This window comes from Haliotis rufescens, unplaced genomic scaffold, assembly GCF_023055435.1.
Source record: "Haliotis rufescens isolate VD_foot unplaced genomic scaffold, xgHalRufe1.0.p SCAF_18, whole genome shotgun sequence".
NCBI lineage: Eukaryota > Metazoa > Mollusca > Gastropoda > Lepetellida > Haliotidae > Haliotis > Haliotis rufescens.
This window is the reverse complement of record NW_025963868.1, coordinates 24,327,318-24,349,839: the sequence shown is the minus strand read 5'-3', so window position 1 is coordinate 24,349,839 and position 22,522 is coordinate 24,327,318. Positions and strand designations below refer to the sequence as shown.

The window sequence follows — 22,522 nt, the reverse complement described above, 5'->3', positions numbered from 1 at the left end:
TTCTGATCCAACCAAATGTGAGGTTCAGTCAGATATGAATAAGTATAAAGTTGAAACTATTTTTGTTTTATGTTGTTATTTTTTTTTTAAATTTTATTTTTGATTAAATCCTTTTACTGAAAAGATAAAACCGAGCTGCCATATTTAGACCGTTATTTCAGGAAAAATAATAAAGATATAAAAAAAAATCATGTCATGTACTAGAATGTTATATGAACTGACAATCTGTGTGATTACACAGAGCTTTCAGAAACCCAGAAATATCAGTTCTGTTAAGAAAACAAATGAATGGTTAAAGAATATCTAAAATTGTTTGTTTCCCAAGGAATATTAAGTAAGAGACTCGATGGTTCCTTAATGTGTGCAACCATGAAGATCCAGGGTAGAATAGGTCTTCAGCAACCCATGCTTGCCGTAAAAGGCGACTAAGGGGATCGGGGTGTCAGACTCCCTGACTTGGTTGATGCATGTCATTGATCCCAATTGTGTGGATCGATGTTCATAATGTCAATCACTGGACTGTCTGTTCCAAACTCGATTATTTATAGACCGCCGTCATATAGCCGGAATATTGTTGAGTGCGGCGTAAATCATCAAACCAACCAACCAACCGGAATGTGTGAGATATTTCTTAATACTTGAGGGTTCAATACTCATGTTATACAGAACTTTATTTGGGGATATATGGTAGTCAAGGTCAAGACAAACTCTTTGACAGAGAACTGATGTCAGACATGTGTCTGTGATCAAAGTGTTGACATTGATCAGCGGCATGAATCAGATATGTAAATATGGCCAGCATGAATCAGATATGTAAATATGGCCAACAGGAAGAACGTAATGTTAGAATCAAAACAGGAAACTCAAAGTCAGCTAAAACATTACCAGTGTAAAAACTCAGAGTATAGTTGCATAACTCATGCTTGTTTATGAAATTGAAGATTTTATCAAATATACTAAAAACAAATGTATTGTTTGTGCAATTAAGATAAGGCCTTGGTGGCAGGTTTATGAACACAAGCAGCGTTAGAAATTGGCACTAGTCCTGTAGTCCTTATCAAACTGCCTAATAGTAAAGGTATCCTAAGGACTAGTAGAAATTGGCCCATTTTAGGGGTTTTGCTCTATGTTATCATTATAAGGACTAGTGGACAAAAACTGTTAGTTTCTAACCCTGACAAGCAGAGATATTGGGAGCACTCATGGCGAGCAGTTCTGGGACCATTGCAGGGGTTGATTTAACTGCTGGCCTGATGGTCCGTGCCAAGTTAAAATTACAAAGGGCTTGCTGAAATGTAAAGTAGATGGTCCGTCTGGCTAGTCAGAATTTCCCCCCTTCTCCGTGTATGTTTGATTTTTTTAATTGGATCATCTCGGTAGAAGGACAGCTGGTCCCCATATTGTAATGTTGGGTACAACTTCTTTATTTTCTCATAAATCGCCATGAAATGTGGCAAATGGAAGCCAAGATTTAATCTCAGAGTGCAGGAAAAAGTGTGAGGAGTTCTAACTTTTCAGATGCCTGCTAGGAGGCTGCTTTGACTCCACCATTTAGTTATAGGCCAGTCAGCTTGGAGAAGGGCCAGTAACTTTTAAAAGGAGCAAGCCCTGCTGGCTACATACAAATTTGTTGTTGAATCTACCCCTGCATTGTTCTCTCGACTGAGTATAAAACGTCAATATCGAGGATAACCAGTCTCAAATATTTGGGCATAAAAGGCAAAATAGAGGTGAAAACTACCGTATTCGACGTATAATAAGCGCGCTGCTCTAATAAGCGCCCAAGGCTATATTTGCTAATATATTGGCTCGTGAACAATCCCAATTAGCACCCTTTCCGATTGATCAATGTACACAATACTTATTTATTCGCATATAATACGCACTCGTGTGTTATATGCACCCTTAATTGTGGGCAATTAAATTCTGGAATAATATATCATTTCAGGCTGTCAGCATAAACCACGGAATTTATCTTTCAACTCTGTTTTTTTCGACAAAATAATATTCTTATAAGAGCCCCCTATTACTAATTTTGAGAGCGCCCTGGGCGCTTATTACGTCAAATACGTTATGTGAATTCATCAATGAAAATCAGTAATGACACCATGTGTTTGTGAAACGGGTAAGCATGCAGGTAGCTAAGAAATATTGACACGTGTTGTAAGATTCAGTTTCGAACACTACATGATCTCCCATTCATGCCAGCAATTATGAGCTAACTGTAATACACCAATGGGTTAAGGGCCTGTGAATGTTTATTCTTTACTGTTTAAGCAATATAGACCGTAACTAACCTGAATACATTACCGTAGAAACGGTAATAAGAGCCCTGGACCCTTGGGAAGTTTGCAAAGGGGGTGCTTAGTAAAATCGCACACGAGTTGAATTTTCAGAGATCGAGCAGTTGTGACCAATCTTAGTTCAAAAGTCAAAGAAACAAAAACATTTTCGATGATAGTATCAAGGCAGTTCTATACCCTGTCTGTGCTGCTGTTTTCTGTGAACAAATATGTGATATATACTCTGGTTGGTTGGTTGGTTGGTTGGTTGGTTATTTAACGTCGCACTCAGCAATATTCCAGGTATATGACGGCGGTCTGTAAATAATCGGGTCTGGACCAGACAATCCAGTGATTAATGTCATGAGCATCGATCTACGCCATTGGGATCGATGACATGCATCAACCAAGTCAGCGAGCCTGACCACCCGATTCCTGTTAGTCGCCTTTTACGACAAGCATAGTCATCTTTTGCGGCAAGCATGGGTTGCTGAAGACCCATTCTACCCCGGAATCTTCACGGGTCGATATATACTCTGAATTGTGGTGTCTTTATAGCCATATACAGAGTCATAATAGGTTAGTAGAAATATATTTGGCAAGGCGTGTTTATTATATCGAAAAGTTTCTACATTGCACATGTCAAAATGATAACTTGACCCTTACAACCGATATAAATGATTGACCAGTACATATGTTTCCCATACAATGCCTTAATGTAAACACAAACAGTAACAATGGAATATATAATGCACTTAATGTGAACCTTTAAACAAGTATTATAGCTGAAATAGATAGACTTATCATTAAAATGCCTGCATGTTATCAGAATTCTGCAGGCCACTGTAACGTGATGGCAGTCCGCTTTTCCCTAACGACCGGCTGCTATCTATTGCTAAGTGACGTCATTGGCGTCATGTTTCTTGTTTGTGACGTCATCGTACATTTTGTTTTATAACGTTGCTATTTGTAAATCAGTGACTTCCATGTGAGCTTTTTCTCTTTCTACGTTTTACTATTATAGACTTGACATGGTTTCTTTAAAAATTACTGTCTTTGCTGTCAGTGTCAAATAACCAATTTTCATGTAAAGTATATGAGGTGGGTGTTGGAAAAGAATAAAAATGGCTGCTACTGACGGTATACGGTCTCATATTAGGTCAGTAACAACCATCTTGGATTCTTACTGACATTTTTATACAGGCTCTTACAGGGGTAGAAACTAACAGTTATAGTCCACTAGTCCTTATAATGATAACATATAGCAAAACCCTTAAAAATGGCACATTTCTACTTGTCTTTATGATACCTAAACTATTGGACAGATTGGCAAGGACTATAGGACTAGTGCCAATTTCAAACGCAGTCATATTGGGTTAGTTCTGCTCTCTGATTGGTCAATCTCACTTTGAGGCATAATAAAGGATAATATGGACTGTTTTTGGTGTGGATGGGGGGCACTTGTAAAGATTGCCTAACGATCGGTCCAGAAGTCGGTCAAGGGGTGGTTATTGGAGCAGGGTGCTTAATAGGGAGAATACGGTATACAGTGCTAGATACTGTCGATAATTACACAGCTGCAGAGGACCAGCCCCCACCTTTTCCACTGGGAACTGAAGTAGGTTGTTAATTCAAGGAAGCACAACTTGCCATGTTAGGAGTACAGTTCATGCTTTGTGTTGCTTTTGTTTGATACTGTAGGCTCAGTTTAATTTATTAAGTTCAAGAAATATGATTGTGATGGTGACATGAAATATACTGCTCAAAAGAAGTGAAAGTGCACCCTTTTCTTTCATTTTACAATTCTCTCTTTCTCTCTCTCTCTCTGTTTCTCTCTCTGTCTCCATCTCTGTGTCTCTGTCTCTGTGTGTGTGTGTCTCTCTCTGTGTCTCTGTGTGTGTGTGTCTCTCTCTCTCTGTCTCTCTGTGTGTGTGTGTCTCTCTCTGTGTCTGTGTGTGTGTGTGTCTCTCTCTCTGTGTCTCTCTGTGTGTGTGTGTCTCTCTCTGTGTCTCTGTGTGTGTGTGTGTCTCTCTCTGTGTCTCTCTGTGTGTGTCTCTCTCTGCGTGTGTGTGTCTCTCTCTGTGTCTCTGTGTGTGTGTGTCTCTCTCTCTCTCTGTGTCTCTCTGTGTGTGTCTCTCTCTGTGTGTGTGTCTCTCTCTCTCTGTGTCTCTCTCTGTCACTCGCTGTCTCTCTGTCTCTCTCTCCCTCTATCCCTCTCTCTCTCTCTCTCTCTCCCTCTCTCTCTCTCCCTCTCTCAAAATCTGATCATATTTGGTGTAAAATGGTAAAAAGTTCCAAACATGATGGTAACCTGAATACATTCCACAAAAACAAAAAAACCATCCAATTTCTGTAAATATATCGGAATCCTGCAATCTCCAGTTTCAAAAACTATAAATTGTTGTAGAAACACAATAGGGCCTGTGATGTAGGGAGATGAATGCTATCAGGGAAATGCATGGAACAGGAATGAATGTACTGCCTGCTGACACATGGCTTCCATTAGCTGTAGTGAGAAGCCGCACCAGTAGAACACAGTCTCCGCACCAGCCAGCTATGCTGATGCATGATGGGAAGGGTGGGATGCACATTCTTCTCGCCAGTTCTTTTCCAAATCCTTCTACTCAGGAGAGGGAGCTGTGAGACAGTGAATATCAAAATTATGGATGTATCGAGTTGCTTGGTTGAACTTTACAAGATATAGTAGAATTAGGGCGCGTGTTTACAAGACATTTTAAAAACTTTGTTTTTTCTTATTGATGATGTTTGGTTCTTTTATTTTTATATGGGGTACTGAAGTTTTGGAGGTCTGAATGTTAATAAGTGGGAAAGTGTTTTGAATGTGGAAAGAGTTAGTACTGCAAACTTTAAAACACGCAAGCATCTTTTTTGTAGATGATTCTTTTTGACAGGATTGAAAAACTATTTCTTGGATTGATTTTATCAATTAAGTGGGGGTTTTTAAATTGAGAAAAAAACTTTTTATTTTATCTCTTGTTATTTTGCGTTACTCGTCCTATTATTTTTATGTTCAGAGTTGTGTCCCTTGGGGATGCCAGAAACCTGTGATTGTGGGTTTGAATCCCGGTTCGCCACGATTACGTTTCTCGGTTTGTCAGCACAATACCCGTGAATTTGCCAAAGTGGTAAACATCTGAGACCTGCATCACCTCGGGCTTTCCTCCCATTAAGTTGATACTGTTCAAATCAGCATTGAACCCAACTCAATCACTCACTTGTTATTTTTTTGCTTGTGATGTCAGAACAAAATTGTGCGAAAGCTTAGTATAGGATTCTGCATCAAAATTATTACCTGTACATATGTGCACAGTCTGGCCAAATGTCACTTGTGTGAAAATATCTGTGGTCACATTTAGCATGGTCAGTTTTAATTACTGGATGGATGTACAATTAAAAACTTTAAAAAACTGAAGGCTCTCTTCGAAAACTGCTTGTTGAACGACTGATTCTGATAACCCTGCAGGATACTCCAACCATTGAAGATGGTTTACGCATCAGAATCAGTGCCAGTTTCAGCTTAATTTGAAAGTAATTGGAAATTTAATAACTGGAATGAACTCACCTTTGGCGATTGGTTGTTAAGACTATGTCCATCAATCAATCATTTAAAATCAAATGTTAAATCTGAAATATATATTTGTGTTCAATAATTTACAATTAAATTTAATTTAATGGGCGATTCATTTTGGCGTAATGGTTGGATAACTTGAATCAAGTGCGATTAAATAATACTTACGATATCGAATCTGTGATGATTGTTCAATTACTTAAGAGAGCAGGAAAAAGATGCTTTTCATTACAACAGAAAAGATAGTTATCTTTTTGATAGTTAAAAATGCATGGATTTTAGGTTTGAAAAGATTGGGATTCATTGATCTTTAACTGGGCACTGATTGTGTGTCCTGGAAAACACCCGGAAGCCATTGATGTGTCCGCCTTCAATAAACTTTCTGATTTATTTAAAAAGTTTGGACACAATAATATTGGAAATGTTGAGAGGATGTTTGTCCTGTGATGTTGCTAGGTTTCCAAGATGTTATCTAGTGAAAGGTGGCCCTGGTGAAAGATGGAGTTAAGACTGTGCATCCTGCGTAGAATTGACTCTCGCCCCAAATAATATGATTATCTGAGGAATATGCATGCATAGGCCTTTAGGTTATAGACAGATCAGATACAGGTTCTGTTTACTGGTCATTTATTACGGGGGGGGGGGGGGGGGGTTTGATGCACCAAGGTACTGAAAACAATCACCTTGTCATATTGTCATATTTATTAATAACCTCACTCATATTACAATTTCTTTCTCTGTCTCACTCACTCATCCATTCATTTAAACATGCCAATCTTGGCAGCAAGGAAAACACTCCGATTCCAATAGCAATTATATTGACCATTTTGAAAATAATAATAGGAAAATATTGTCAGAGTGCTGTGATAGATTCACATCATCAGATCATATTTAAAGAAATGGATTCACAAACAAACCCCGGAAAGAAATTGTAAACTATTAATTATGTTTTCATGTCAGTTTCAACCTTTCCCAGCAAAGAAAACACCAAAAATAACGTCCAATTAACCGCTCGATAAACACCATCAATAACTGTACAACTGCAAGCGGAACTTTTACCTAATAATATTCCGGAACCGCTATAGAATATGTTCGCCACTATTTTTATTCAAGGATTCAAGGCTAATAATAGATTTGGGGGTAACCTGCCAAGACCATAACACAGCTAACCCAAAGGATTGAAGTATATATGTATTTTCTGATATTAAATATTTTTTTTGAGCTCTGCCAATATCCAGTTTTTATGGTACCATTGGGTGGCCATCAGGCTCTACCACTACACCTCAACCCTACGCGTTTAAACCAGTCACGTTGTATGCACGTATTGATTCCCTTCAGCTAAGCAATAATAACATGTCATTTATCGCTATCCATGAATCAATTCTTTCTTCAGAGGAACCTATATTTGTCACTTTCCTTGGAGCCCCTGTGTCAGGCTATACATTGGCCATACATTGCTGTAAAGGCATACACAAACAGTTGTCGTGGTACTGGTAGACGACTTGGCTTCCATACTTGTCACCAGCTATATGGAACTTAGTGAAGGTGTGGATGGGAGTTTCCTTTCTGTGGAGTTGGTGTTTGATTCGAGTCAGGCTCAAAGTGGTTGGTGTTGTGTGCTGTTGTTGCAATTGTTGTCAATGACTGTGTGTCTATTTTTGCATGACAGCTGTGTGACAGTTTTTGTTTCAGAGACAAGCTGTCATGGGTTTTGAGATTTTTTTATGAAAGTGTTCAAATTGATGATACAGCCATTTAGTTAGAAAGGACAGATGTAAATATACTGTGTTCATCTTCTCCATTGGTGTTGACACAAGCTGTCATAAAGATTTTGAGTTTGTTATTTTAGCAATATTCCAGCAATATCATGGCTAGGGCTGGGACGGGTAACTCGGGTACTCGGGTCGGGTGGGTACTGAGTAGGACCCGGGTACCCATATAGTCATGTGATATATTGTTTAATAGAACTCTATGGTTACAGTACAAGTCACTAATGTTCGCACTTCTTTCTGACTAAGCACCATTGATTCTGACCTTTAAAGGTTTGAATAAAAATAACACTTCAGTCAACCTTAGTGTATGCATGACCAGATCGTTTTATACATACATTTTACCAGGGCTACGCTCAAACTATTTCCAATCGGACATTTTGTACCAAACTCTTGAGACCTGTAAGGGGTCCGGGTAGGGTCAGGTTATAGCAGAGTGGGTATCCGGGTCGTAAATTTGGACTCGTATTGTATGATATTGCTGGACTAGTGAAGACAAGGGCATAATTACATGTGGCTCAGTGTCTAACTCTTGTTGAATGAGTAAAGGTGAATTTTCAGAGAAGTTTCTCAGCACTTAATCTTATAATCGTCAAACTTTCAACAACAACAACAACAACAACAAAAATGGGAATTTGCATGAATATTTTCCTGATGTATCACAGGGTTCAGAATTAGGGGTGTCCTGGGGACCTTGAGGGTTGCTCCTATGGTACTTCAATCTAGGGAATCTAGATTTGTACCTTTTGACATTGCATATGACAAGGACCTACTGTCTTTCCTGCATAAGAGGCTTGAGTTTTGCACACTAACAATTCTGTTGTGTGGAGTATAGCGTGTCAGACCAGAGAGAAGAACGTCAGTGGTTTGATTACCTGCCCGCGTCATACCAAAAGACGTTAAAAAGATGGTACTTGTTGTTACCTTGCCTTGTGTCAGCATTAGGGGCTAAAACAAGGACTGGTCGGCCCCGGAGTCTGTGTACTGCATCCAGATGGGCCATCCATGTACAGTGTCTGGACTAGTACAAGTAGCCACACGCACACAATGCATACAAATTGCTATACAAGTGAAATAATCTTGAATGCGGTAAAACATCATTTGACCTCAACTTAACTTTGAACGTTGTGTCTTTTATTTGAATAAAGAATGTGTTAAATTAATCATGTCACTTATGATTGTTCTTCTGTGTTGCAGGTAAACAAAGCCAACATCATCACCATCATTTCAAGTAGAATCACAAGCCCAAGGCAGTAGCAGCACGTCTCTGTAGTCCCGATCCCCCTGACTCCAGTATGGGAAACTTCTGTTCCATGGGGGCCTCAAGGCAGGCCAAGAAAGAGGCCATGGAAGACGGCAGCATGTACGAGAAGAAGAAACCAGAGGAGCCAACTGCAGATGCCGCTCAGAGCGACACCACGAAACCATCGATCGTCATTAGCGACGATCAGTCCTCGAAACCTGCTGAAAGTGGAGGCTTCTTGTCCGGAGCTACCGACCTTATTTCTAACACTGGTAGCCAGCTAAAGGACATGGCTGAGAAGGAGATTGATGAGAAGAAGAAGGAGGCTGAGGCTAAGACAGAGGAGGTGAAGGAGACAGTCTCTACCAAGGTTGAGGAGGTTAAGGAGACAGTTGTTGCAAAGGCTGGGGAGATTGGTCAGAATTTATCATCAGGATTCTCCAGTGCTGTTGGTGGGGTCAAGAGCAGTGTGGATGACAAGGTGAAGGAAGCTGAGGAGGCCAAGAAGAAAACGGAGGATTCCATCGCCTCAAAGAAGGAAGATGCTTCCACCGGCATCTCTGGAACAGTGGCAGGAATTGGCAAGACAGTTGATTCCACAAAAGATGCCGCTGCAGCCAAAATTGCTGACACAAAAGAAAGTGTTGATGGTAAAGTTAAGGAAGCACAAGATTCAGCAAATAAAGCTGCTGATTCTGCCAAAGCTGCAGCCTTAGCTGCCAAAGAGTCTGCTGAAAGCAAGGTTGCTTCGGCCAAGGAGCAGGTTGAGAGTGAAGCAGACAAGGCAGCCAAGAGTGTCAGTGATAGTGTTGACTCTGCTAAGAAATCAGCAGAAAGCACAGTTACATCTGCCAAGGAACAAGTGGAGTCAGAAGCAAACAAGGCTGCCCAGAGTGTCCGTGACACAGCTGATTCCGCCAAGGCATCCGCTGTGGCTGCTAAAGAGTCCGCTGAGCAGCAGGCAGAGCAAGCTGCAGCGGATGTTGGCAACAAGGTTGAGTCTGTAAAGGCAGATGCTGAAGCCAAGAAAGAGGAACTCGAAGCATCAGTATCTGCAGCAGCAGCTGATGCCAAGAGCAAGGTCGATTCAGCAGCTGAGGAGGCTATGTCCAAGAAAGATGAAGTTGTTGCTGGAATCTCAGCTACAGCTGATGATATTAAGGAGAAAGCTGAGACAGCTAAAACAGCTGCTGCAGCAGAAATTGAAAATAAGAAACAGGAGGCAGAGGCTGGTATTTCTTCAGCTGTCACACAGGCTGAAACTGCAGCACAGTCAGCCAAGGACACAGTGGAATCAGAGGCACAGAAAGCGAAGGAAGAGCTGGAGAAGAAGAAACAAGAGGTTGAGGCTGGTTTGGCTGCTGCTACAGCCGAAGCCTGCTCTGCTGCTGAATCGGCCAAGGATACTGTTGTCAGTGCAAAGGATAGCGTCGTCACTGGAGTAACTGAAAAAGCAAGCCAAGTAGAGGCAGGAGTCACAGAAGCTAAAGAATCAGCTGAAAAGAAAGTTGATGAGGTTAGCAAAGAGGGAGAGGAAATGAAAGCAGGAGCTGTAGCAGCTGTTGTCGGATTAGGGGGAAGCATGGCTGCAACGAAGGATGCTGTAACTGATGAAGTCAATACTCAGAGTGAGAACGTCAAGGAAGCTGCTGGGAGTGTGGAGGCTGAGCTTGCTGCCCAGAAGGAGAATGTGGAGTCTGTTGTGGGTGATGCAGCTCAGACAGTAGAGGAGGGATTGGATAAGGCCAGTAGTGAGGCAAGCGCTGTTGGTGGGGAGATTCAATCAGGGTTGGTGGCGGCTGCAACAGAGACTGGTGATGCTGTTGCGAAACAGGCTGCTTCCACTGGGGAGGAGGTGAAAGCTAAGGTGACAGATGCTTCTGAGAGCGCCGAGGACAAGCTTGTTGAAGGAGTGGATTCTGGTGCTAAGAATGTTGCTGTAGGAGGTATGGACTTGCTTGGTGAGATTGAAGCCAGTTTAGAAACAGGGGAGAAGGATTTGTCCAAAGAAGTTGATGATATTCTTGGTTCTGTGGATGAATCGATCACATCAGGGGAGACTCAGGCCGATTCTCTGATTGGTGACATCACTCCTCTCACAGCTTCTGTAACATCTCAACAAACAGAATCTTCCATTCCTAGCGGATCAGATGCTGTCACCTCGCCTGAAGCCTGTGTCGAAAATCGTGAGCAGTTTGCAGATGACATCAAACCAAAACAAATATCGGTCACACGCAACTCTGACTCGACAGTCACAACAAGAGACATTATCTCCAACACTGTTGCCGTAATCCCAGACTCCCCAGTCAAAGATCAGAAACCTCAGGAATCAGATGGCACTGGTGTTGGTGGTCTCCTGTCTGGTTTCACTGAAACGGTTAAAACCGGGATCACTGACTCTGCACAGAAAGTCACAGATCTGCTTGACAGTGCTGTTGATTCCTTCGGTAAATCTGACAAACCCGAGTCATCAGAAGAACAGCCAGCCACAGATGCACCAACTGCTGAATCAGAAGATGAAACGGTGAAAAGAATTGCTGCTGAAGTAACTGCCCAAGCAGTTCAGCAAGCTCTAGAAGTAGTGGCAGCTGAAGAGGCAAATAATAATGTAGCAGCACCTGAATCTAACCCGGATGAGGCCCCTGTTGATGTTCTTAACTCGGAGGATGCTAAGCCTAGTACTGCCCCTAATGACACTTCCATAGTGAATGCCCCTAATCAAAGTGAGAATGCTGACGTGGAGGTCCAATCTGCTGAGTCCAATTCCAACCAAGATGCTTCTCCAGCTCCTGCTCCAGTGAACGGCAGTGTTGAGGGGGCTGCCGTGACGGACTCAGACAGGCAGGCCGACTGTTCAGACTGTTCGACAAGCCAAAACACTGAGATTCAAAAGGAAGCTATGATCTAATATGTGTGTAGTGACCACTGTACATGTGTAAATTCTTCTACAACTATTTACAAACATACCACGAGGATGGACACAAGTTCACTCCCACCTGGTACTGTGCCTTCTCGTTACAATCGTCTTGTGTAGCATACAGAGGCTATTTTTCAAAAAATGGATTTTGAAACGTGATATGTGATCTGTTATCAGTGTAAACATATCGAATGTGCTCCTTGCAGCACAGGAATTATCTTATCAGGATCTAGTTTGCATGAACCTGGATTCTGTGTTGTCATGGAAACTGGTGGATACTTATCGGAGTGATGCTGCTATGAGTGTGTGAGATGAGATGGTGATCCATGTGGAATGTATTGATTTGATTACTGGAGAAATAGGAGCTTTGAACGGGGGTAATTGAATTACTCAAATTAGAAGCTTTGACAGAAAGTTTATACAAGGGTAATGGATGAGACCTGTGGATTTCTTATTGGCTCGTTATTACAGTGCTTCTCTTTGATTCCACGGAAAGCTTGACCTGAGTTCAGATAGATTATTTACGTAGAAATTTCATTCAAATATTTTCACTGCCATAAGATTTATCAAAGCCACACAAAACTGACAGGATTAAAACATATTTTGATTGTGGACTGGCATTAATATGTATGCGCAAGTAATGGTACTGTGACGTTTGTGGTCGCCCACTACACACCTGGCAGTGTTCGAAATCATGTTTGAATGTTTTGAAAGGTTCCTTGTCCAAATCCTAAAGTAGGGAGTTAAAAAATCAGGGGATTTTAGATACAAGTACTATAAAATCAGTGAGGTTTGAGTGGTTAAATTGTTGGCTTGTCGTACCAAAAGCCTGGGTTTGATATTTCTATTGCTAAAACCAGTGAAAAGCCGAACTCACTAATGCAAAAGGCCTCTATGAACCATTCATCCCCCTTACTTTCGAACACTGCCTTGTCAAAGATGAGGCTAGACTTGCTGGTTTACGGATTTTTGGCGCCAAAGTTCGGTGGGTGGGTAATTACATTATAAAAAACATAATTCCAATTTCAATTTTTTAGCTTTTTTTCCCTCTCGCGATTCTTCATAATTTGATGTATTTTTTATTTTTTTTAAGATATATGTTCAACTGGTTTTAGTCATGGTTTTTTAATAATTTATTTAATGAGGTGGGCGTTTTAACAATTTTACTTATTTCTGGTCGGTAGAATAAAAAACCCACTGCTTGTCATTTTTCAATTTTTTTGAGTTGGCGGATTCGTAAACCACATTGTAAAAGAGCCTGGCCTTATATTCGTTCACGACAACAACGAAAAGGTTACTGTACCAATGAAGTTATCATCAAACTGAACTCTGTAGAATGAGATGACTATTCTTCTCGACACGTTGTTCAAGCATAATGACTAAGGATAAAGAAGCAGCTACGCACAGGATCTACAGTGGTCAGTCATAATGCATCTCTGATTGAAGGAATTGGTCAGACATGTTTGTACCATAGAGTATGTTCCATAGATAGCTGCCAGTAGGTTTGATATAACTTATTTATCATGAGCTAATCACTTAGGTGAAATAAATGCATATCATATGGTTCGTATATTTATATATGTTCATCAAGTAGTCCCTATAATAACATTCATATATGGAATGAAAATCCAAACTGTCCTGATAATGATTGAAATCCATTGTCGTTGAATTCCAAACTTGTCTCATGTTAAAGTTGAACGCAGTCAAACACGTTATCTCGAATACAGCAAGACCAGTTTGCCACTTTGAGATATCTGTACATTGGAGGTAAGGGACCGATAATTGATACTCTGTGTGTGTTGGGGGGGGGGGGACTGCGATTTTGTGTTGTTATTTTTTTAGTTAAAACTATAAGCCAAAATAGTTTTTTGTCTAAAAGACACATCGGGAACAATTTCATATTTGTGGCCTACATTTTTTTTTATCCAACATTATGAAGCATAATTATTTTTTTAAAGATTTTCAGGGACAATTTACTTTTTTCAATAAAATCCCAGCCCCCCTCACCTCCAGAATATCAAATGCTCGGCCCTTAGCGAGGTTCAAGGTAACAGGGTTCGACTACATGCTTTGAGTAATATTTGATCCCCTTATTTATTCATCTTGGCTTTCACCATTTTGCAATTTGAAAGTTGTTTATTATTATTAAATTCTACCTGAATGTTTGGAAAGATATCCTTACAATTCATAAAAATGTCAAATTAAGACAAAAATAATGTAAAAATCTAAATATATTTTCATTCGTAAAATTGGTTATGTTAGTTTTTTCATGACAGCACATGTTCATGATTTTTATTTTTTCTATATTCCTAACAACTACTAACAATGATGGCATGTGTAGCCGTAATTAACTTCCCACATCAAAGCTGAACTCGACCTAATCATCTTCTCATCACAAAGTTCTTTAAACCTTTTCATAAATATGCTTTTTCTTCAATGTCCTTTTTGAATACTCCACGTTTTTGCATTTATTTATTTTTCTATCATGGACATGTTTGTCTTTAGGGAAATGTCCCCAAAATCTCGATGACCCTTGCACACATATCAGATTTGTTGTATACTACTCAAAAGAAGTTAAGGATCACTCAATGACAGATAGGATGGATTGACTGTTGACGTATTATTTTAACAAAGTTGGATGCAGTAAGGAGACATTTCCTGTAAATTCAAGAACACATGACACCAGCATCTTCAGAATCAAATCAGCTCAATACCATAGGGAAGGTAGTCTGTCTATAAAAGTGTAAAGATAAAGACCTTTTAAATTTTTTAAAAATGTTTAACCTCTTTGTAGAATTATTTTGGTAGTGATCTCAACCAAATATTTGCCAAAACACTAATAGATGAAAAAATATTTCTTGGAATGAAATGCCAAAAGTATACTTCCTTTCTGTATAGCCTGACTTTGAAGCTTTCTCGATTAATGAAATAAGATTACTGGGAAGAGTTAAAAAAAAGTATTTTCTCAAAATCATGATTTTATATCACAATACTTGTTGATTTGAAAACAATTATATAAATAAGGAAGAGAATTTATGGATGCATAAATGTTTTGTCAGGGAACTGATAGATAGTACAGACATGTGAGACTGTCGCTGCGAACTATTAGACTGCAGCGGCAATTTCCATTGCATGATGGGTACATATATACCGTATTTCCTGTATTAAGACGCCCAGGCTTCTATTTATTATGGACAAGCCTTTGACCCGGCATCTATTGGAGGCCCGGCATCTATTGGAGGCCCGGCATCTACTGGAGGCCCGGTGTCAATTAGAGGCCCGGTGTCTATTGGAGGCCCGGCTTCTATTAATACCCCCATTTCACTATGACCACGAATTTAGGTCCCAAAATGGGATAATTAATTGTATCAGTTGATCGATCCGACGTCTATTAGAGGCCCGGCTTCTTTTTTTTGCACTGAACAATTGACCTGGCTTCTATTAGAGGCTGGCATCTACTAGAGGTCCGGCGTCTAATAGAGGAAATATGGTAGTCTTAATGCATGTTTTTACATGTTAAACAGTACTTGTGGAGACTAAGATATCAAGAGTGTGTCCCCTAGCTATGACTCAACCACAGTGCACTTATCTCCCCTTCTTGCCACCATAACATACATGATCAGGGACCTGCTTTTAAGAATGCCAGCCATTATGATGTATATCTATCATTTCTGGTATTTTTTACACCTTTTTATACTGGCAGAAGTTCGTTCCATGCTGTCATTGATGCTAGTTCAGAATAGCTGTGTCAGCATATTCAATATTTTAGGAAGTCAATATGTTGAGAATTTGATGGAGTGAGCGCCAGAAAAGAACTTGATGCATAGTCCTTCTAAAGGGGTGGGTAATTATTGAGTTTGATGTGAATGATTTATGTACCGCTGTACAGCATTGGCAGCCTGTTATATACTTAGGGACCAGTATTTATTATATATTTGAGTGGAGGCAGATGAAATCAAGGGTAGATCACCAAAAGCTATGTCAGTCTCAAGGGGGGCATACAAAATTATACACCTTTTTGGGGAGATACAGGAAAATAATGTATAAGGACATGGGGAGGGTCATCCAAAAATATGACAAGGGAACATTTGAGAGTAATTATTTTCAGTATACTAGTGTATCAAAGACATCTGACCCACCCCCTGTAATAAATGGACTGTCCCTTGGTACAAGTTAGAATTTCTTTGATTTGAAAATCATTTCTCAACTTTGTTGCCATGAAAACAAATATGTTCAAAATATGAAATGGCTGTGAAAAAAGAAGGCAAACTTATAAGGCCAGTCATCTGTTGGTATGTTGGCACGGGTGGCGTAGTCGGCTAAGGCACACGATTCACTGTGCAGAGTTGCGTCCCTTGGGCACGCCAGAAACCTATGATTGTGGGTTCGAATCCAGGTTCGCCCCGATTATGTTTCTAGGTTTGTCAGCACCATACCCGTGCTCGTGGGTTTCACCGAAGTGGTAAACATCTGAGATCTGCATCACTTCGGGCTTTCCTCCCACATTAAGCTGACACACTGTGATATAACAGGAATACTGTTAAAAGCAGTGTTAAACCCAACTCACTCTCTCTCTCTCCAACATCATGCTCGTATGCCATGGTATAACTGAAATACTGTTCAAAGTGACGTCAAACCTAACTCATTCACTCCCTCTTTCTGCATGAGTATGCCTTGCTTCAAATGGTTGGTATAAATAGACAATGTTGGAAATTCAGAATAAAAATCAAAGAATCCTTTACCCTGGTGATGAATATCAGGGGTTAAAGCTTCCAAAACCTTTTGCAGAAAACCTCAAAGATCACTCAGTCTTCATCACTGAATGGTGATTCTCTGTAACCCTCCAAGCATCTCGGCCTTGATTCCTCACAAACCATTGTAAGCCTGAGAATTCTCTGATTGATTTAATTGCTACCAGAGCCAACTCGATGTTTATGCCGTGGGTTATACGATTGGCAGTTCGTTAAAGACTTGTGTAAACCAATCATGCAGCTTGCTTGGGGGTAAAGTATCAAAAGTGTTCTCACAATAACTTCTGATGTCAGAACTCGGTATACAAGAAATGAGGACTGATTGAAAATGTTTGTTTTGGAATCACCGATACGTTATCAGGTCGGGAGGTTGTATGATGAGAACCTGTTAATAGTGTTTGGTTCTGAAGATAGTTTTCCTACATCTGTGGTATGTATGGCAGTGTCATTATAAGTGAGATAGGGTTAAAGTATTTGTATTGAAGAATCTGGATTGAGTTTGACTCAAATCTGAAAAATAAGTTTTGATTAAGTCAATATAATTTGCTTCTAAAACTGTTGGTATCTTTCTGTGGGGATTTAGAGACCTAGTATAATTGATTGTCTGGAAATTGACAGTAATTGTTGATACATTATCTATTTGACAACTGATTTCCACATCCTACAGGGTTAAAATGGACTGAGGTTCACAACAGCAGGCTGTGCTGGTGTAAGTTCACAACAGCAGGCTGTGCCAGTGTAAGTTCACAACAGAAGGCTGTGCTGGTGTAAGTTCACAACAGCAGGCTGTGCTGGTGTAAGTTCACAACAGCAGGCTGTGCTAGTGTAAGTTCACAACAGCAGGCTCTGCTAGTGTAAGTTCACAACAGCAGGCTGTGCTAGTGTAAGTTCACAACAGCAGGCTCTGCTAGTGTAAGTTCACAACAGCAGGCTGTGCTAGTGTAAGTTCACAACAGCAGGCTCTGCTAGTGTAAGTTCCCAACAGCAGGCTGTGATAGTGTAAGTTCATACCTGTTTCAATATCCTCACTCAAAGACATGGGTCCTTTGGGGCATTTCCATCCTCTTTCAATGATTCTCAGATAATTACCAATAGAGTCCAATACAACATCCAACCCACAACTTGAGCCTGTAGACTGACTGACAGCAGTAAGAGACAGCGACACTTTCACAAGTTGTAAGTGTCAAGTTCAATAGGCGTGATTCTGCAGTGATGGCAGTAGACAGCTTGCAGCTTGCTTCATTGTCCATATCTTCCAGCTGTTACATTTTGTTTGCCGTAGGCACTGTAAGTCTTTGAATTAATTCAACCTTGATGCTAGTAACGGTACTATATTAGGGCACTTTTGATTTAAAAAAAATAAAATTCTTTGTTCCAAGAAATTAAAATTATTTTGTAACTCAGGTTTTAAAATAAAAATTGAGTCGATCATCCGACATGCTGGATGTTCAGAAAGAAATATACTTTTTGGCTGCTCTTTTGAAAGAGTTTTTTTTGTCGTGAAGCCATGATTAAAAGACGTGTCTCTAAAAGCAGTGTAAAAACCAACGCTTTCATCCTGCTGAAAACACTTATTCCACCTGTCATACTGTACTTATGACACCTGAGAAAAATGTAATTATTTTTTTTCAATGACTTATTGTGTTTCTCCCACAAGAAAGAACAGATCAGTGAATTTGAAATCAGGTGTCAAGTGTCTAATTGCATCTGGTGTTGAAACCTGAATTGGCTGCAGTGTTTAGAATCATATGTTTAAAGAGATTACCGTATTACCTCTAATATATTCGGCGGTATTTAGAGACCCACTACCAACGATGTTGCTTGCATAAGTTGCAGTGGCTGATAAAGCGACATGCAGTAAAATTTTACGTTCTTGACACAGAAATTATTTCTAGGTAGAGAGCAAACCTGAACATACTAATATGAAATTGCGAGTATAAACCTTTGCGTGTAGAACTACAAAATTGATATCATACATGCAAAGAACAGGCGTCAGCGCTTATTAGAGGAAATGCGGTATTTAGCCTGAGGAAAGAAGGAATCTCTCAAGAGTAAGTCTCACTGTTTGTTTGTTGAAAGGCAGAACACCACCTGGCATGTTACAATTTTCAAAGACGAGAAAATATTCTAACCTCGTCCACAGTTCTCATGTGGCATTTTATTGAGTCTGAATCACAGAATCAAAGGTTTTAGTGATTTTCTCATCATTTTTGAAGAAACACAATCAATCAGATTCGCTGATTTGTGAATTCCCATGGGAGATGATCTTTAGAAGACGCAGATTGAGTCATTTAGGAACAAAATGGACAAATCGGCACAAATCTTCTGACAGTCTGTCACTCTCAGACATGGATGGCATGAGATTAATTACTGTTTCATCTCGTTTGGATAAAAGAGCATTTCAAATATGGAAAGAAAAATCTTTCCGATTCTTGTATAATTGAGCATCGGGATGAAGACCAAACTGGCAATCTGTAGATGCCGGTCTGGCACCATCATCCCAGTGTTCCTCGATGACTTTGTCTTCAGCTTGTGTGTGCTTCATTTGCAGTGGGTCTGTCAGTGTTCATCAGCTGCTAATTATGTACTATGCTAATTATCTAATTATTTCTTTGCTGACGCCTTCAGCCCAGAGTGGTTATGTAATCGCCTCTCTAGTCACGATAAAATAATCACTTTTCTACCCCTGTGTCTGTTCTTATTTTATTGCATCTTCACAGAGACATTGAGACATGTTCACATCTGCTTGAAACATTGAGACATGTTCACATCTACGTGAGACTTTGAAACATATTCACACCTGTGAGACATTGAGACATGTTCACATCTGCGAGACATTGAGACAAATTCACATCTGTGAGACATTGAGACATATTCATATCTGTGAGACATTGAGACGTATTCATATCTGTTTGAGACATATTCACACCTGTGAGACATTGAGACATGTTCACATCTGTGAGACATTGAGACATATTCACACCTGTGAGACATTGAGACATATTCACACCTGTGAGACATTGAGACATATTCACATCTGTGAGACATTGAGACATATTCACATCTGTGAGACATTGAGACATATTCACATCTGTGAGACATTGAGACATATTCACATCTGTGAGACATTGAGACATATTCACATCTGTGAGACATTGAGACATATTCACACCTGTGAGACATTGAGACATGTTCACATCTGTGAGACATTGAGACGTATTCATATGTTTGAGACATATTCACACCTGTGAGACATTGAGACATGTTCACATCTGTGAGACATTGAGACATATTCACATCTACGTTAGACATTGAGACATATTCACATCTGTGAGACATTGAGACATATTCACATCTATGAGACATTGAGACAAATTCACATCTGTGTGAGACAGATTCACATCTACGTGAGACATTGAGACATATTCACATCTACGTGAGACATTGAGACATATTCATAACTGTTTGAGACATTTTCACATCTGTGTGAGACATTATCACATCTGTGTTAGATATTAAGACATTTTCACACCTGTGTGAGACATTATCACATCTGTGTTAGATATTAAGACATTTTCACACCTGTGTGAGACATTGAGATATGCAGCTACATTTTTTTGTAATGGTAGATATTTTCCAAGAGAGTATGAACAGTGCATAGTATCTTCTGATCTTATAAGAGTGACTTGCCAAGAAAATCTATTTATGAGTCATTTCTTATCAGATTGCCCCATTCGTCTCTGCTCGCCCCTTTCCGTAACCTGCAAGAAGACTTGTACCCCATCGATGAATGTTTTGTACAAAAATACACCAAACCAATCAAAAGGTGCATAGGACTTCATTTACTTCGGTCAAAGTATCCCTCAGGAATATGTTTTTATTTTACTTGTCTTGCATTTAGAAATATGCTCAAGATACAGGTAAATGTGTTCAATTATACTGTATAATACTGTAAGACCCGATTTGTTTTCAATAGCATCTGGAATATATATGATATATGGGGGGAATATACGTCATTCAATACACAATGAGTTGACAGTTCTTTTATCTATGCCCTTTGCGCTTCCATGGAACCCAGTCGCAAAAATGGCCTTGAGCCGGGCGTGAGTTGCTGTTCATGAGTTTGGTAATGAATTTAGATGGTTCCACAACATTTTTACTCCCGTCAAGGAGTAATACCAGTAAATGTTCCACCCGATACAGAGTTATAGTTCAAAGCAGCGTCACTCGCTGAATCCACCCGAGACAGAGGTATAGTTCAAAGCAGTGTGACTCATTCATTCCACCCGATACAGATAAAATGTTAACAGTTACAAATAATTAACCGATCATCAATCAAACCACGTCCTTGACCAATCAGAAAGTCAGAAGTGATGTCCGATCTGCAAGTTTGTCTGACAACTTCAGAACATTTGGACTTTTTATCAAACTGAGAGATGTTATTCAATTTCAGGAAAATGTTTTTTTGTCTATTATTATTCTGTGTAGTGATTATCATATACTGTTCAAGCAAGTTTTGCCTCAGAAAGGTTGCAAGAAGTGTGTGTGTTGGTACTGATACACGTATCCTTAAGGAAATGAATAAGGGAACACTTAGTTTTAGAGACAGTAAATGACATGCCCTCCTTGGTTCCCAGCCCTGTCTACCAAATACATGTTGGAAACAATGCACACAAACACATCGCAACATTTGATTCTTCTGACATGTGTTGAATTTGTATATGTGCTATTTCAAATGTACTGACAGTAAAGCCCTTTTCCCGTTATTTTTCCTTGTTCCCTAATTCCTTTCCAACAGCGACATTAGCGACTTGTAATGTAACCACTGAGCTACAGCGAGATTTTGTTAGTAAACAATATATCCCATGACTTACCACGGGTCCAGGTAGTCCTGTGGGTACCCGGGTCCTACTCAGGACCCACCTGATGCGGGTACCCGAGTTACCCATCCCAGCCCTACTGCATATAGTATGCAGGAGTTTTATACAGTCTCTGCATCAGAAACATATCAAATATCTAGAATATGAACAAGAAAACTCATTATTATGTCTTTAATAAAATGTCAAACAAATTTAATTTACAACAAAATTATTATTCCAAAATGTTTAATCAACACAGACATGTTTAAAACAAGGTGGGTTTCAATTCATTCCATATCACATCTTACACCATGTTTTTGTCTACTATGAGATTACCTCCCTTACATACTGAATTTGATAAACACGGTCTTTCCACAGTAAATGAGTGCAGTAGCCTATTCAGGTCACATGGTCGCTGAGCTGACTGTTGTGGTGAGCCTGACATGTAGGCAGTGTCTCTGTCTGATGATTGGGGTAAACAAATGTCATTCATTTCAGGGTTGAAATATAAGAAAACTGAAAATATCAGAAATATTAACCTGAAGCAGACCAAATATGACGGGGAGGCACGGGTGGCCCAGTCGTCTAAGGCGCCGCGATTCGCTGTGCAGAGTTGCGTCCCTTGGGCACGCCAGAAACCTATGATTGTGGGTTCGAATCCTGGTTCACCCCGATTATGTTTCTAGGTTTGTCAGCACCATACTTGTGCTCTTGGGTTTCCCTGAAGTGGTAAACGTCTGAGACCTGCATCACTTCGGGCTTTCCTCCCACATTAAGCTGACACGCCGCGATATAACTGGAATACTGTTAAAAGCGGCGTTAACCCAACTCACTCACTCACTCACTCACCCAAATATGACATGTCATAAGCAATTGTTTTAAAAAAGAAATGCATGTACTTTCTATTCAGTTACCCATAAGCCCCATATACCTTCTAAAAAACTATTAAAAATGAACCATGTCGAGGAATGACAATAATACCACTTGCCACATTCATTGGTATTATTATAAGGACTGGTGGACTAATAGTTAGTTTCTATCGCTGATATGTCTATTTAAATCATGAATACTTATCCATTGAGTCTTTTCCCCCTCGTCTCATCAAGATCAAG

The 22,522-nt window shown here is 39.9% G+C and overlaps 2 protein-coding genes across 8 annotated transcripts in view; both read left to right on the top strand.

The window, feature by feature from the left end:
* LOC124132916 overlaps positions 1 to 19,234 on the top strand; it is a 52,152-nt gene extending 32,918 nt beyond the window's left edge. The window contains exon 2 of the mRNA XM_046497079.2: positions 8,838 to 19,234. Within this exon, the coding sequence (XP_046353035.2) occupies positions 8,936 to 11,791 (2,856 nt within the window). The 5' untranslated portion in view covers positions 8,838 to 8,935 and the 3' untranslated portion in view covers positions 11,792 to 19,234. The remainder of the gene's footprint in view (positions 1 to 8,837) is intronic.
* LOC124132917 (abnormal spindle-like microcephaly-associated protein homolog) overlaps positions 1 to 22,522 on the top strand; it is a 279,804-nt gene that overhangs the window by 135,668 nt on the left and 121,614 nt on the right. The window lies entirely within an intron of this gene.